At 42.9% G+C, this 17,126-nt stretch overlaps 2 protein-coding genes across 6 annotated transcripts in view; one reads left to right on the top strand and one right to left on the bottom strand.

Moving 5' to 3' along the window:
- The window catches only part of PSIP1 (PC4 and SFRS1 interacting protein 1), a 35,369-nt gene continuing 23,609 nt past the window's right edge, over positions 5,367–17,126 (top strand). For all 4 annotated transcript variants that reach the window (XM_021379594.1, XM_021379592.1, XM_021379591.1 and 1 more), the window contains exons 1-4: positions 5,367–5,587; positions 6,560–6,636; positions 10,306–10,444; positions 15,061–15,177. In XM_021379594.1, the coding sequence (XP_021235269.1) occupies positions 5,516–5,587; positions 6,560–6,636; positions 10,306–10,444; positions 15,061–15,177 (405 nt within the window). In that variant the 5' untranslated portion in view covers positions 5,367–5,515. The remainder of the gene's footprint in view (positions 5,588–6,559; positions 6,637–10,305; positions 10,445–15,060; positions 15,178–17,126) is intronic.
- SNAPC3 (small nuclear RNA activating complex polypeptide 3) overlaps positions 12,332–17,126 on the bottom strand; it is a 49,116-nt gene continuing 44,321 nt past the window's right edge. For both annotated transcript variants that reach the window (XR_002433155.1, XM_021379597.1), the window contains one exon: positions 12,332–12,858. The gene's annotated coding sequence lies outside the window, so the exon portion shown is untranslated. The remainder of the gene's footprint in view (positions 12,859–17,126) is intronic.

Genomic DNA, 17,126 nt, shown 5'->3' with positions numbered 1-17,126 from the left:
AGAAGACCAGGTTAATCTCAGAAAACAGATAATCCAAATATGGGCAGATTATTTGAGAATGCACAGGGCAAGCTGTCACCATCACAATTTTCCTCATGTTTGCGTGGAAAGTCCTGCACCCCAGTTAATCCCTGTTGTCCCTGGTTCTGTCTCTAAGAGAACCTGGCTCTGCTCTCTTGAAACCCTCCCTTTAGATATTTGTACGTGTTGATGAGGTCCACTCTCAGTCTTCTCCAGAATCACAGAATCATTAAGGTTGAAAAAGTCCTCTAAGATCATCTACTCCACCTGTCAACCCATCACCACCACTCCCACTAAACCATATTACTGGGTGCTGATACAGGTTGCCGCTTGATATGACCCTTAGTGGATAACCTTCTCATTTTTTTAGATAATGGGAAGGGCCTGTGTCTTTGTATTGAATGGATACAAGAGGTTCCCAAGACTTTGTATAGATAAGGAAAGCTCCATGAGTCTTTGCATGGAATATATATGTACTTCCAGGAAGGCCTCTAAATGTCTGTAAACTGATGACCTTTTTGTACAAGACATGTATGACAGTGTCCTCCATGCATTCAGCGTTGATATTAAAGAATGCTTACTTTCAGCACTCCAAATTGAGTCTTAGAGAGTTTCTTGATCAATTGCTTTACAGGAACAGTGCAACATCCACACGTTTCTTGAAAACTGTAAGGCTTTCAAGAAGTTACTCCACCACTTCCCTGGGCGGTGTATTCCAATATATCACCACTATTTCTGAGAATAAATTTTTCCTAATATCCAACGTGAACCTCTCCTGGTGCAACTGAAGGCCATTATTTCTCATCCTAACACTAGTTACCTGGGAAAATAGGCCAGCCCCTACCTTGATACTACCTCCTTTCAGGGAGCTGTAGAGAGCTACAAGAACTCTCCTGAGTCTCCTCCAGACTAAACAATCCCTGTTCCCCCAGCCACTCCTCATAAGACTCATGCTCCAGATCCTCCACCAGCTTTGCTGCCCTTCTCTGGACACACTCCAGGGCTTCAGTGTCTTTCTTCTAGTGAGAGGCCCAAAACTGAACACAGAACTTGAGGTACAGCCTCACCAGTGCCAAGTACAGAGGGACAATCACCTCCCTGCTCCTACCTGTTACACAGAACTCCTTTTCATGACATTCTAGAAAACTACCAGATTGGTAAAGTGTGATTTCCTCTTGGTGAATACACAATGATTACTACTGATAATCCTCTTTTCTCCCACTTGCTTGGAGATGGCATTCAAAATAAGTTGTTTGATCACCTTCATAGGGATGGAGGTGAGGCTGACTGGCCTGTAGTATCCCAGGTCCTCCTTCTTGCCCTTTTTGAAGACTGGAGTGACTCTGCTTTTCCTCCCATCCTCAGGCACCTCTCCTGCTTCCCATGACCTGTCAGAGATGATAGATAGTGGAACCATTCTAACACTTCTGCCTGCTCTATCAGTATTCATGGGTGCATCCCTTCAGGGCCCATGGATTTGTGTGCATCCAGTTTGCCTAGATGTTCTCTGAACAGATCTTCCTCCATTGGTCTATGCAGTCTTTTCAGTGTCCCCAGACTCTCTCTCTTACCTCCCAAATCTGGGATTCCCAAGGGGCAATCTTAGCAGTAAACACTAAAGAAAAGAAGGCATTCAGTAGCTCCACCTTCTTGGAATGCTGCATCACCAGGGCACCCACCTCATTCAGCAGCAGGCTCACATTTTCCCTAGTCTTTATTTTGTTGTTGATATATTTAAAGAAGCCTTTCTTGTTGTCCTTGACTTCCCTTACCAGATTTAATTCCATGTGGGCTGAAGTCTTCCTTGTTGCATCCCAGAAAGTCCTGACAGCACTCCTGTATTCCTTCCAAGTGGACAGACTCTCTTTCCACATTCCATAAACTTCCCTCTTCCACAGTCACAGTCCAAAACGGGTCACTGAAAAGACTGCATAGACCAATGGATAAGGCACAGAATGGGCTTATAAACTCAGTTTATAGAAGGGATTCCATCATTTTACTGTAGTCAAAGTTAACCTTAAATACCAGTGTGGGTATCCATGAAGGTGAGCTGTACAAGGTGCCAGCCAGCTCTGCAGAACTGTATGGGTGCTACATTTCTTCAGTACTGGATACACAGGACTGATCAGTCCCATCACCTGTACTGTGTGCTCTCTTAGCACAAAAGGGAGCTGTGCTGCATCATCTATTCTGAGGATTTGGGTTGTATTTGGTCTGGTAACCTAGTCTCCAGATTTGTTGTGACTGTTTAAGGTGGATGCAACAGCTAGAAGAGAACAGAATCCAGTCTTAATCAAGTCTTAATCTTTCTTTAATTCAGTCTTTTGGATCTAGGTGCTTGAAGTTCTGGAAAAAGGAGGAGAATAAATACATCAATATAGTTCTGACCTTAGCAGTACAGGGAGCAACTACCTGCTTCACTTGCAGACCGGATGCCAGCCTGCTGCTTTGCAAAGCAGCAAACCGACACCTGCAGGAAATCAGTTGGAAACAATGTTTCAAACAGATGATTCAAACGGGCAAGCTCAAGAAATGCAACTGCTCACAAGGAGAACTGCTTGTCACCTCTACAGTTTATTCATAGCTAGTAGTAACTTACCACCTACCAGCGTACTAACCTCTTACTTTAGCAGGCGGCAGGTCTGGCAGAAGAGCCACAGATTCTTTCAAAATGAAACCATTTGCTAAAAATTGGTGACATGCTCTTCTTAAAGTTTAACAGCATCAGTATGGTATACTACTGTCTTCCAGTAAAGAAGTTATTTCTCATGTTCATTCTCATGTTCAAGTCATCTTGAGTTGCTTCTTTAATTAGGAAAAATCAAAATATTTTCAGCAGCCCATCTGTCATCCAAAATCAAATCACTACATTAAATACACAGAGGAAGGCTTCTGATTCCTCAGAATTGACAGATTCAAAAGACTGCTTCCAAAGGCTTAGAAAGCTGGTAGATCTAAAACAAATTCCAAAAGCATTGCCTGAAAACTAAAATATGAACTTGCTTAATCTGATATGGAAGATGAACATAATTATATGACTAAACAGAACAGTGACTTAGCCAAGGGAATTTCTGCAGATTGTCAGTTCCTGCATAGTAAAACACTAATATATATGCATTTATTTTTCCTTCAGTAGCCAACACTTTATAACTTAGGAAATAACAGTAAACTTTAACTACTGCTGAAATATGAACGAGTTGAAGCACCAAACCAGAAAATTCTCTAACTAGCAAGGCAGATGCAATTTTGTATCTGTATTTGTATCTTCAGCTTAACAATTCCAGACGCATAGCCTACCATGTTGGTAAGCAGCTGCTGCCTCAAATGGCCATCCATTTTTCCAGAGTTTTCCTGTCAGGTGTGTTGATTACCTTCTATTTTCTGATTAACTCTTGTCCAGCTCTGTGGGAACATTGTATTTATGTCAGAGATATAAGCCTCCAAGAAAATCAACCAAATTTGACTCTTATAAGCCACTGGAAAACTGCAGTTTCTATCTGTTCAATGGAGCAGGAGTGAAGGTTTGCAGTTTTTATAATAGACCTTTTTGAATAAACCAGGAGAGCCTAGAACACAGTAGGACTTCCTCAGTAGCAACTGCAGTCGGTTTTTTGGGGGTCTGAAATGAGTTGCAGTATCAAAACTAAAAGCAGGATGACAGCTCCTCTCACAAGGACTTCCCCTCCTGCACCAGCGTAATGGGGCAGATCTGGCAGAAAGGCAGCCTGTACAAATGTGGCTCAGGCCTTATCTCGAGGGTGGCTGCTCCGGCACAAAATGGTTATGTCCGCCAGTGTTAGATAACATAATTATGGAAAGACTGAAAAGTAATGGCACATGCTACCTGTTCCATGCAGCCCATCCTCCCGGCACTGGTAGCCCATCAGCACCAACGTGCTGAACTGGGACTTGCTGTGTGTGACCACGAGGTAGAGTCAAATGCACATGTGAGCTGACAGGCATCGTAACTCTGAACACAGAGAAGTGCCAGCTAAACGGATAGTGAGGAAGAAGCTGTTTAATAAGCTGATTCAGCAGTGGCTTAAACGGTGCAAGAGGAGTGAGTTCGATGCTTGACAGGTAAACAAGCTAGAAGGGGGGGGGGGGGGGGGTAGATATCCATATTTACAGGGATATCCCAGAACAGGGAGCTCCGCAGTCCAAGCAATGAACAAGAGTCGTGACGGCTGAGCTGCAGGAACCTCGGGCACCAGGGCCGCCACCGGGGGCATCCACCAGTGGGGGCGGCCGGAGGAGGCTGCGGGTGCTCTGGGGAGAGCCGACAGCCCCGGGCCTGGCAGATAAGGGCTGCCAAGCGTCAGAAAGCAGCGTACTGTAATGGGTTTGTGCGGTGAGAGACTAACACAAAAGGCGTATTTGGGGAAACCACGTTTCCATTTCTCAGGCAAGGACAGCAATAATTAACTGCTCCTCACGTGTGAATGGGCGAAGTTATCGGCTGAGCAGAGCCTGTGGAAGAGTCAACGGGCGCTAAGTAGGGACGAAGGCCAGCTCGGCGCCGCGCCGCCGGGGCCAGCGGCAGGCGGGAGCTCAGGCCTGAGAGCTGCACACCTGGCCCGCCAGCCGCCGCAGCACCGCTGAGTCGGGGTCCGGGAAGACGGGGGGCACGGAGGGCCTGGCCGCGTTCCCGCGCTGCGGGCGGGCAGGAGCAGATCGCTAGCCGTCTCAGCGCTGCAGGGCGAGGTGCCACGGCCGCCGGAGGAGCGTAACCTCATCGCCCTCCCACCTCAACCCTTCCCGCCGCTACGACCACGAGACTGACGACCACGCCGCCGATCCTTCCTACCCCGCCCGGCAACGCCGCGGAAGCCCCGCCCCCCAGCGAGCGCAGGAACGAGCCACTCGCAGTGGCGAGGGGGGACGGGACGGAGCGGGCCCGTCGAGTCGCTCCTCTCCCCGGAGCGCGCGGACCGAGACCTCCCAGCGGCTGCCCCCGCCGCCCTCGGAGCCGGCGGACGCGAGGGCCCCGGCAGCCGCCTCCCGGCCGGGCCGCACCGGCGCCGTACCGGCCCGCGTTGCGCCGTGCACGTGGTACCGCCCCGCCGGGCGGGAGGAAGAGGAGCGCGGCGGCGCCTCCCGCGGCGGCGGCGGCTGCGGGCGGAGGTGGGCTGCCGGCGTGGGGGGAGCGAGGCGCTGGAGCCGAGGGGCAGAGCCCGGCCTGCGCCTGCTTCAGCGGCTGCGCGCCCTTGTGGGGGTCGGGCGGCGCGGCCGTGTGGCGGGAGCTGCGAGGGCGGGGTCTGGAGCTGCGCGTGGCCCGGCCGGCTCGAGCGTGTGCGGCGTCGGCGCCGCGGGCGGCGTTTGCGGCCGTTGGGCTCGGCGCGGGGACCCCGCGAGCGCGGTGCGGCTTCCCGCCCTCCGCATCCCCCCGCGGTGTGTTTGTGTCGGCAGCGGGGCCTCGGGCGGAGCGCCCTCCGCGCGGCCCGGTCCCTGCTCGCGGCGCGGCAACAGGCGGCCTGCACGGCGCTGAGAAAACATGAGCCGAGATTTCAAACCCGGGGACCTCATCTTTGCCAAGATGAAAGGTTATCCGCATTGGCCGGCCAGGGTAAGTCCCCTCGCCCCCCTCTCCCGCGGCGACGGCGTCCCCTCCCCCCCCGCCTCCCCTCCCCGCCGTCCCCGTCCCCGCGCTGTGCTGTCGGGCACCTGCGGGGAGCTTCGGCGCCGTGTGCTCCCGCCCGTCCCCCTGTGCGGTGCCCGGGGCTGAGCTGACTTCCACTCGCACTGCAGGCCCCGGGCTCGCCCTGTGCTTCTCTGTGATAGCTCCGTACCAAGCGCCAGTTGTCCTAATTTGCGTAACTTTATTTTCAAAACGGAGACTGCTGTACGGGTAGCATAACAAACACTGGAGCTGTGCGAGGACCTAATTATACAGAACTGCTGTTCCCAAAAAACGGCTTTTTTTTTTTTTTTTTAACCAAAGAAGATTACCAAGTTGTAGCAGGGTTACTCTTTACTGCTGAAGTCAGGTATTTCTGTAGCTTTTCCTGTAAAAGAAACTGAGTGTAAGTGCAAAGTTGTCCGGTCCTTTCTCCTGTCCTCGCCACTCCCTTGGAGGTGCCGTGGCAAGTCCTGTGGCTGCTCCAGGGCATCCTGATGGGCATGAAAATGCAAATGAGGCTAATTATTAACCGTTTAGCTAAGATGCTTCGTTAAGAATTTGTTTGTGACTACTTCCTTCGTCAGGTTATCAGCTTCGTCAGGTTATCAGCTTAGCATGAAGGTAGGAAGTGTTACTGTGCCTTATACTGAAGGAGAGATTGTTTTTTGGATGGATTGCTGCTCTTACCCGTACCTAGCTCATCGTGTCCCTCTTTAAAAGAAACTGAAAAAAAAGTGGAAGGTGTTGCTGTAACATGAAAAGCGTTGTCACTTCTTAATGATTGTTAATACACTGTCCTCAAGACCTACTTTTCTTCATTCTTTCCTTTTTTTTTTAATGCTTGGCTTTTTTAGGTATTTCCCTTTAGATTGTTATTAACTGTTGCTTGAGTTTAATTGTAGTCTGTCTTTTCCTTAGGTGGATGAAGTTCCTGATGGAGCAGTAAAACCTCCAACAAATAAAATGCCTATTTTCTTTTTTGGCACCCATGAAACGTAAGTCCTTCATATTTAAGGGCCATGTTTCTTTCGTTGGTTCATATTTCACTCAACAGCAACTTAATGACTTATCTGAACATTGTGTACTGTAAAACTACAGTGTTCAGTAGCATATCATCTCCAGAACTTATCTCTTTTGACATGGTGTGTTTCTTTCATGTTTGTTTAAGCTATTCGGGGGAATGGTAGACTGTAACTATACCGTGTACTTTTTTCTTCTTACCAGAGAAACAAATCCTACCCAAAGTGGTATGACTAAGTTTTTCTTTCTTCAGTAATGAAATTTAATTATAGTTCTGTATATACTCAAAAATTGTCAAAAATCTGTTCTAAAAGAAAGTGGAATAACACTGACAACAATGAAGCAGACAAAATGTGAAGAATAAGCAAATTGCCCTACATTGTTTTTCAGTTTTTTTTTCCCCAGAGACGTTTGGGGTCAAATTGCTTCATAAGATCTTGAGGGAAAAATGATAATGTATCGTAGAATATTCCAAGTTGGAAGGGACTAACAATGATCATCGAGTCTAACTCCTGCTCCTCACAGGACCACCCAAAACTCAGACCATATGTCTGAGAATGTAGTCCAGACACTTCTTGAATTCTGGCAGCTCTGTACTGTGACCACTTACCTGAGGAGCCTGTTCCAGTGCTTAACCGCTCTCTGGTGAAGAACCTTTTACTAGTACCAACCTGACCCTTCTCTGTCACCGCATCATGCCATTCCTTCAGGTTCTTTTGCTAATCACCAGACAGAAGAGATCAGCACCTGCTCATCTGTTCCTCTTGTGAGGAGCTGTAGGCCACCATAAGGCCTTCTCAGGGCCAAACAAACAAAGAGGCTTCAGATGGTCCTCATACATCTTCCTCTCTAGACCCTTCGCCATCTTCTTAGACCTCCTTTGGACACTCTCTAATAATGTTGTTTCCATACTGTGGTGCTCAAAACTGCACACGGTACTCAAGTTGAGGCAGCACCAGTGCAGCATAGAGTGGAATTATCTATTGTTGGGTGCTCCCAACAATACTAGCATTTTGCAGTCACACATTTGTTTTGAGGGGACTGCATTCCACTGCTAAATTCTCTTGCAGTTCTGCCCTGCTGAAGAAAGGTTCCTGGAAATCTGATTTGAGGTTGCAAGGTTTGAATACTGTGCCTTTGCTTAACGAGACACTTACTTCAATGATTAAGTAATACAGTAGGTTATCTTTATTCTTAATTCTTTTTCCAAGATGCTTTGGCAGTTAAAAATGCAGTACTGTACAGTTTATCTTCCTTGGTGCTGTGTATCATTCCGGATTGATGTTGGATTTATAATAGTTGTTTCTAAGTTAGCAGACCTAGATTGAAGGTTAAGGAGAAAGAGTTCGTCACCTGAAGTTTTAGAAATACCTCTGCAAATTTTGAGAAGCATCATGGTCCCTTTTAATTTTCAGTTAGGTTTCCTGACTTGTGCTTGGCTTTGGAATTTTTTGCTAATTTACATGGGCAAATTTGGAATGCATGTTGACTCTTTCTTGTTCTTAATAAGGTAAAGTTTTACCGCATCTTAATTTTTGTTGGGCTGTACGGTCAGGGTTACTGTACTTCAGAGATTAATAGAATATAGGAGAAACTTTATGTCAGTTTCATATACAACCTGCAAAGTACAAGAACATCCTTTACTTTGCAGTGTACTAGCTGAACTGTCTTGTTCTTTAAGCATGTAATTTATGTAGTGCTCCTTAGAGTGCTAACAGATGAAACCCATCCTTTTTGATGATACTTACTATTGCTTACAGCAGAAAACCTGTGAGTAACAATGGGAAGAAGCCAATCTGATGAAAAAGGAGAATGCCATTTCATTGTGCTTTGTTTTCTTTAAGTTTGTAGCAGTAAGCAGTGAATTAGTGATCTGTAAGAAATTAGTTAGATATAACAGTTTTCTGTACTTCTTGACGAGAATTAAAATCAGTTTGGTAAACTTATTCTCTGCTGTGTTTTTCACAGTTAGTTACACATTTATGCAAACTTAGACACTCTGTACCTTCAGAATATTATTATTCTGTACATGTGTGATAAAATATTACAGTAAGTAATGGCAAGTATCTGAAAACCGAGATAACTAGTTTAATCATGTAGACAGTCCTTGTGTGTTCTGTGGATTCTAGCTGTGTGTAGAAAGAATTGCAGGGGAAAAAATATAAACAAGACCGATGAGAATAATTCTTCACTGACTGCTAGGAGTCATATGAACTTTGTTTCTAGTAACTTGCAAAACTAGTATAAGCTAGTAGTTCAGTTTATTGCTGTTGTTGACTTTTCTTGAAGGTCTGTCTAAAAACAACAAAATCTCTTGCTATCTAAGTGCGGTGAACAGGTAAATGCTTAAAATGGGCTTCCAGGGGTTGGGTGTTGTTTTTATTTCTATACTGTCTTAATGCAGCACCACTACCCTTTTCTAAAGGTGAATTAAAAAGTAGATGTTGTTTGAATGAAGGTTTTATTTCTATCTGTTGTACCAGTAGATTGCATTGTTGCAAAACTTGTGTCATTGACAAATAGAAGATCACGCAGAACTGTAGTTTCTAGACCCTATATGTTGAGGAAATGTCTCTTTTCATTCAGTTTTCTTGTTTTTGGTGCGTGGGGGTTTAAATGCACCGACCCAGTATTACATTACCCAGTTACATTACCTTTCCATGGTAGTATTTTTTTGAAGCTCGAAGAATGTGGGTAGAGCCATATAGACCTTGGAAAAGTACTGTTTAGTGGGTAGAGAAGAAAGGAGGCAATGCCTGCTATTTTTCTAGTTTCTTTTTGTCTTCCTTCCAGTCTTTTAGTTACACAGTTCTAGGATAAGGATAGTGTCGTTCAGTGGTTTTGCCTCTTCATGTGACAAAGATACATAAACAGTCTAAAGCACTATACTGAGAGAGTACAAAAAAAAAAGTGTTTAATTCATCACGAATGGAACTAGGGAAGAGCCTTACAATAAGAAACAGTTTAAAATTTTTACTGAATTCTGTAAATAAAATGATTTGTTTCTTTACACACTGAAAAACTACTGAATTAATGGTGAATTACATTACATTCTCAAAGACTTGGGTGGCCAAGTGCACTTAGCTGTGGACGGTGCATTCAAGTGTTGCTTTTTCCATGCCTGATACACTTAAGATTCTTTTTCAGTTTGGTCTTTTAACTACATTACTTTTAATTTAGTAACTTCAGGAGACTTTCTTCATCAGCTTGGAACTATTTCTTCTGCTTTTATTTGTTCTCTTGCATTACACTGTCAGGATTTAAGGATTCTTAACCTTAAATATTAAGCTTATTTTTCTAAAGAAGCATGTACTCTTCATGTTTCTTTGCAAGTTACTTGGTTTTCAGTTGTTTTGCCTCACTGTAGTTGGTTCTTGTAACAGCTACAAGATGCAGCATTGGCTGCTTCTTGCCTGCACGCTCAACGCTTTAGGAAGGAGAGAGGCTATGTGTATGGTGCCAGTAATGGAAAAACTTGGGCTGCTGAGGGCAAAAGCTGAGAAAACTGAAGTTGCGCATGTAGCAGATTTTGTTATTGCACTGATAAGTTGTGTTTCTTTAATGTTTGATATGTATTTCTCCTTTGAAAAGACTATTTAAAACATGATATTTGTTCATGGTAATTTTTTCTGTATCTTCTGAAGGGCATTTTTGGGACCAAAGGACATATTCCCATACTCTGAAAATAAAGATAAATATGGAAAACCAAACAAAAGGAAGGGTTTTAATGAAGGGTTGTGGGAAATTGACAACAATCCGAAAGTGAAGTTCTCTCATCAACTGGTAAGTTATGCAGTCTGCAACTGTTACTGAATGGAACTGTAACTGAGGGGAAAGAAAAGCAATGAATGTTCCTTGCTGTAGGGTAATGAATTGTTACTGTCACTCAATCATAAGTTTATTTTATTTTTAAAATTGGTCTATAATTAGAGACCTCTCTGATAAGAGATTATTTTCATGTAAATGGGGATTTCTGTTTATGTAGTAAGCTCATGACAAATCATGTTGACTGTTTCAGAATGAGTCTACGACTGTTGAAAGTATGTTTAAAATGCTGCTCAGTCACTGCAAACACTGAGTTTTAAGTATATTAGGAACAAAATAGCTATGCTTGAAATGTGATTTTATGTAATATCAGTCACTTCTTACTGTACTTTTCAACCCGAGTACTTATCTCCAAATACACCTTTATTAGATCTAACTACATGCTTTCTTAGTGTACTGCATTTTCCTTGTGGTGGTTGTAAATAATGTGATGCTTGCCTTTTGTCCCTCTGTCACATGTCTCGGTTGATTAAATTTTTGTCAGTAACTCCTTGTTTCTAGCCCTTGTGGTAAATGTCCCAAGCTTAAACTGGAATTTAATTCTTCCCATAAAAAGATCCAAAATTCCTTTTAAAAGGGGAAAAAAAAGCCACCATGTCGTAATTTTGTATTGGTCTTTCTTTTCTGAATGTTCTGTTGACTTTTCCTAGATACAGTGGGTGCTGATCACATTCTGGGGCCTCTAGGCAGTACTGTAGTAGTAATAAAAAGATAGATGTCTTTATTTGCTGTTCCTATGTGACATGCCAGATCACCATTTCTTTACCATTTAATCCCTCCTCTGTAACATGTGCTAAATTGCTGTCTCTTTAGTTTAAAAGATGGATAAAGAGTTGATAAGCTTCTTAGGTTGAGTCAGCAGAAAAGAGGCTGTACTCTGGATGTACCTGTTCTCTGCTCCTGGATATGAAAAGATGTTAATTCCCTGATCACAGTCAGAAGGAATGTATTAGTAAAGGATGTTTAGTTATTTTGTTGAAAAATGAGACAGTGTACCATTCGCTCTTTACTTTGTGATAATAGACATACTGCCTGAGTGGTTGAGGGAGTTGTGAACCATAACTGAATAGTATGATTTTTATGTTGTTACGACTGACTAATTATCTGTGTACAAAAAAAACCCAACCTAAACAACCTAGCAGCAAGGTCTTTTAGTGTTTTTTTTCTTAGCGGGGATCAGTAATTTCCAGTAAGCTGTACTTGTTTTCGTAACATCTCAGACACATCTAAATACTTTTCCAATTGGAGATAGACAAAGCATGTTGCCAGCAGACATACACATACTGATTACTTAGTCTATCAACTCTTCTCTGGAGGTGTTGTTTCTAACTTTTCAGTATCTTTCGAATACTTCAATCCAGCTTCTGTGGTAGCTCTTTAATAGACTTGGTGTGTTGTGGTAGGGTTCTCTCTAGAGCCACTGGATTGTTTTTTTTACCATTTCACCCCCTATTTTTTTATTTAAAAACAACAAATTAATTCCACAAGCAGTATTTAAATTCTCGTCCTATAAGTGAACTGGAAAAATAAATTTCATGAGAGGTATCTTAACTGTAAAAGTAGATGGACTACAGAGCCACAGTAGTGACTAGTACACTTACACATTCAGTTTTACAGAATTAACAAAGTAATGTGGTAGATAAGGTGAAAATTCAGAAGAAAATTTGCCTATAACTTCAGAAAGCACTTTCTTTTGGTAGCCTTCTCTTTGTATCTTGTGCTATGCATTCTTAAAAACAAGCTTTACTTGGAGCAAATCAAGACCAGTGAGCTCATCATCTACTTGCAGGCAATTCTTGATGGTGTTGAAAGAAAATACCTGCAAGTGGCAGCTGCATTCTGCAAAAGAAGTTGGAATGCAAAACTGGTTAAGGGTTACTTAATCTGACGTAAAACCACCTGTAACAGCCTATGTTAGAGAGAGTTCTTTGTCAATATTTGATGCTTTTTAGTCAGTCAGTCATGACTCCCCAAGGATGTCATTTCGTGGGGAAATAAAACAAGCATTGAATTAATTTTTCAGAATTGAATATTATATCACTGTTACTCCAGAGAGCCACGGATTAGATGGAAAAATGTCTGGCTTTATCCGCTAATAAAATTGTAGTGATATTTGGGTTTTTTGTTTCAGTTTCACTTGTTTTCATCTTAGGTGTTCAAATAAGCTTTATTTTTTCATACTTTACAAAACAATGTACAACTCACAAAGCTGAGGTTTCAGAGGTACCTTGTCTTACGTTCTTGTCAGTTCCCTTGCTGTCTTGACTACACTGTAGCTCTCCAGTTGGTGAGGGTGTTGCCTTAGTATCATATTCTCCAAGGGAAATGAGTACGTACAGGTTCTTCCTCCTAATAAGAGGATGCTCATCTACCTAATAAGTAAGAAATAACCTCTGTTGTTGTCACAGTTACTGAAGGCTTCTGGAGAGTAGTGGCTGCAGACATTTTAGTCTCAGAAGGAGACAGTTTGAGTGTTAGATGTAATTACCTACACATTTTGTATAAGGCTTCTTTGGGAAGCAGGTTGGTAAAATGAGGAGCAACAAAACCCTCTCAAGACAGGGAATTCTGAACAATTTAGCTAATTAACACAAAGGTGTTTTTTTTTTTGTTACTGATGTGCATGAGGAGAAACAAAGACATTTAAGAATACATCGGCTTCCATCTGTGTGCTCCTGCTTCTTTGTTACTGTTCTCTGGTCCCCTTGGCATACATTATAGTTAGTCCCTGGGGTGAGGCAGTGGAGGTGTAGTTACTTTGCTTTTACCGCTCCTTGTTTCTTTCTTCACCTGTGGGTGGGCTCCTCCAGGACTGCGGTCCCCTCAAAGGTGTACCTTTTTGCCTCCATTCACTGAGGTTCTCTGAGCTCTGGCCTGGCTGGGAACACTCCTCCTATGCTTCTGTTTTTTCCTCAGTAGCTCTCCTGCTCTGGCCTTTCTTCTGCCCCAGTGTCCCTCATGCCCTGCATAGGCATCAGGTCTGTGATCAGGTGCCCCCTTCCACTTTCTATCCTGCCCTGCTTGGCCTCTTATCTTCCCATTGGTTTCTCCAGCCTGGGGCTGTCACCTCCCTCCTCGAGCCCTGTGTCCAGCAGTGCCCTGGGCCCTGTGGTGGGTGCAGCATGGGGTGGCAGTGGTTGTGTGCAGAGCTGAAGCAGGCTGAGGACAGCCCCTCAGGACTCTCTAGCCACTCAAGACCCAGACCCACAAACCTGCCTTCCCCCCATGCCCAAGGTAGTGTGAGAGAGGATCAGTGTAGGGAGCGAGTGATCTTGAAAGTGAAGACAATTGACTGAAGATTTGGAGGAAGGGTGAAGGGTTATGTAAGTAAACTGCTAAGACTTTTACTAAAATATTTTAAAGTAGGGCAATATATTATTGCCTAGTAATATGTTGCAGTAGTCCAAGTGAGTAAACAGATACTTCTTAGCTATGTTCTTGGAGATGAATGTACCTTAAGATATTCTCTATGTCTGCATGTGATGTACACATCGCTATGTGGTGTGTTTAAAAAAAAAACAAAAAAAAAACATTCATAGAATCATAGAATTAAGTGAAGGACTGTTGGACTGTTGCTGGACAGTAGCAGGGAAGACAGTTCCACTGTCAGTCTATAAATGGAGTGTGAGTAGGGCATTATGTCAGGCCTCACAGAACTTAAGTGTAGAGGGGAGGCAGTCACATGGACAATTTGGCAAAACTGAGCTTTTGTTTTGGATACAAGACAATATTAAGGAGCCAGACTTGTCAGCTACTTGCGGGGAGAGATTAACTTGAATTTTTTTTCTTTATCTCTTTTTGGGTATATTTCTTCTTGATAAGTTCTTCTGAGAGCTGCATTTTCAGTTCAGCTGCCAGAGCTAGCTGGAATGCTCTGAAAGCAGTATTTATAAGTAGCAGATGTTGCTTCTAACTGCTAGTAAGGGGAGTAGAGGGTAGAAGGGAGCTTGTGGCTTGGGCTGAAGTCCAAAACCACATCCTCAGAGGAGGAATTATTAAGAGTCAGGAGAGTTCTGCCAGCTTTGTTCGAAGGATATTTAGGAGTGAGAATGCTATCCATACAGTAATGGAATGAAAAAGAGTAATTTTGACTTTGCCTCATTTATTTCTGTCTTTGACTTTCATTCTTTAGCCTTTATAGAATTGCTCAGGTTGGAAAAGACCTTCAAAATCATCAAGTCCAAGTTTATATTTTCTTTGGTCGTGTTTTCAGGAGCAGGTAGCTAGCTCTTTTTCACCGTCAATTTAAGTTCATGTAAAAAGCATTTATTGACAGGGATCTTAGAAGTTGAATACAACTTAATTTTTCTTAATTATGCGTGAGAAAAATCTTACTTTGCAGTAGTTTTATCTTCATTGCATCAAAACTTGGAAGTATTATCATGAAAATACAACTTAAATTGAAACATGAGGGGAAATGGAGAAAAAAAACCCAATATTCTTGTAGTTCTAGTAAGTGGTTCCTTATGGTGATGTTTTCTTCAGTATCTTACAGGTGGTAGAACACCTCTCACTGTACTTATTCTGTAGTCCAGGAAAGGATTTACATTTCAATTGTGATTTCTCTGTTCAAGTCCCATCCAGCTGTTAACACATCCATCAAAGAAACTGTTCAAGAAAGCGGTCCAGAGACTGCTGAGGGAAGTGAAGAAAAACCAGGAGCCAAAAGGAGAAAGCCTGCTATCCCCAAAGTAAGTTGCTGAATTCATGTTTTGTTTTACTAGAAATCTTTCAAGTAGAAATTGTATTGCTAGATTTTAGTTAAAGTGTATAGCTTTACTGCCATAGCTGCATTGCCTTTGCTTTTTTATATACGTCAGTGTATTAGCATTTTTATCCTTCAGTATCCTTTGCAGGCATTTTGCATGCTTTTCAAAACTAATTTCTTTTCTGATCAATATTTGTAAGTCAGAATACGGTTAATTACACAGAGTATTTCTTAAGCACCTGAGATTCAAAATTATCTCCAAGGTTTAACTTTACCTTCTTTTTATTGAAGACTGTTTAATATCATAGTCTGGTGCAGCTGTCTCTTCTGTTACTTTTTTTTTAAAGCCTAAGAGAGCATTGGAGTCAACCTAGGCTAAAGGGGTTTTTTGGTGTTTTTGCCTGAATAATTAAGAGTCAGTCTGAATTACTACACACTTTCTGATGTGAATGGATATAGAAGATAATAGTATATAATAGGTACAAAAGATAGCTGTATCAGTTGGATGCTGGATCAAGGAAGTGTCTGTCGAGAAATCAATAGTTTATACAGACAACGTTTAACTTAGTTGCTTTGTAAAATTAAAACCTTCTGGAACAAGATTGTGTTTTTCTTAAATATATTATATTCATACTAATTAAAATGCCTTTCTATCTGGAACATTGTCTTTGCTTACTACTGCTGTACGGTAGTCCGTATTTTGAGAGGAATCTTCCTAGCTTACCACGCATTTAATGATAATGATAAGTTTAATGATAAGTTTATTGTGTCTCATTTATTTCTGGTTTGTTTCTGGGAATTGCTACACTATAGGGCAGTCAGTGCTGTTAATTGTCAAACTCTTTTGAACAGACTTTCTTTATTCTAATAGCTTTCCTTTTGATTATTTGCCAAGTTTTAGTGTAGTTTTTCTGCGGGTGTAGGCAACTGTCCTTTAGTATTGATTCACAGTTGAAAATGAAGAATTTCCAGTGTGCTTAATAATGCATAGTGAATCCCTTGTGGAGGATTGATGTCTAGGAGCCCTAAGCTTGTTTTCCAAGAAAGGGAAAAAGATCTTTTGAGTTCAGTAAATAAATAAAATATTATTGTGCTGTTACTATACCAGTAGATAATATCAAGAGTTATTGTGTCTGGATGGAGACTGGACATATTTGAGTTGTTTCTCCCAACTTCTTGTTGCTTTGAGAGTTCTTAATTTCATAGAATGGTTTGCGTTGGAAGGGACCTTTAAGATCATCTAGTTCACCTCCCTCTGGACCAGGTTGCTGGGAGCCCCATCCAGCCTGGTCTTGAATACCTCCAGGGGAGGGGGCATTCACAGCCTCTCTGGGCAACCAGTTCCACTGTCTCACCACCCTTACAGTAAAAAATTGCTTCCTAAAATCTAGTCTAAATCTACTCTCTTCCAGTTTAAAACCATTTCCCCTTCATCAACCAACACCCCCAAATCCTTCTCCTCAGGGCTGCTCTCAAGCCATTCTCTGCCAAATTTGTATTTGTGCTTGGGATTGCCCTAACCCAGGTGCAAGACCTTGCACTTGGCCTTGTTGAACCTCATGAGATTGGAATGGGCCCACCTCTCAAGCCTGCCCAGGTCCCTCTGGATGGCATCCCTTCCCTCTAGCGTGTCAGCTGCATCACTCAGCTTTTTGTTGTCTGCAAACTTGCTGAGGGTGCACTCAACCCTACTGTCCATTTCACTTACAAAGATGTGAAATAGCACCGGTCCCAGCACCAATCCCTGAGGAACGCCACTCATCACCAGTCTCCACTTGGACATTCAGCTGTTGACCACAATTCTTGAGTGCAACCATCCAGCCAATTCCTTATCCAGTGAGTGATCTATCCATCAAATAGATTTTTCTCAAATGTGATGTCCAGGATGTCATGCAGGACAGCGTCAAACACTTTGCGCAAGTCCAGGTAGAT

This window comes from Numida meleagris, chromosome Z (genome assembly GCF_002078875.1).
Source record: "Numida meleagris isolate 19003 breed g44 Domestic line chromosome Z, NumMel1.0, whole genome shotgun sequence".
In the NCBI taxonomy this organism is placed as follows: Eukaryota; Metazoa; Chordata; class Aves; order Galliformes; family Numididae; genus Numida; species Numida meleagris.
The sequence above is the reverse complement of the archived record's forward strand: the minus strand, read 5'-3'. Positions and strand labels throughout refer to the sequence as shown.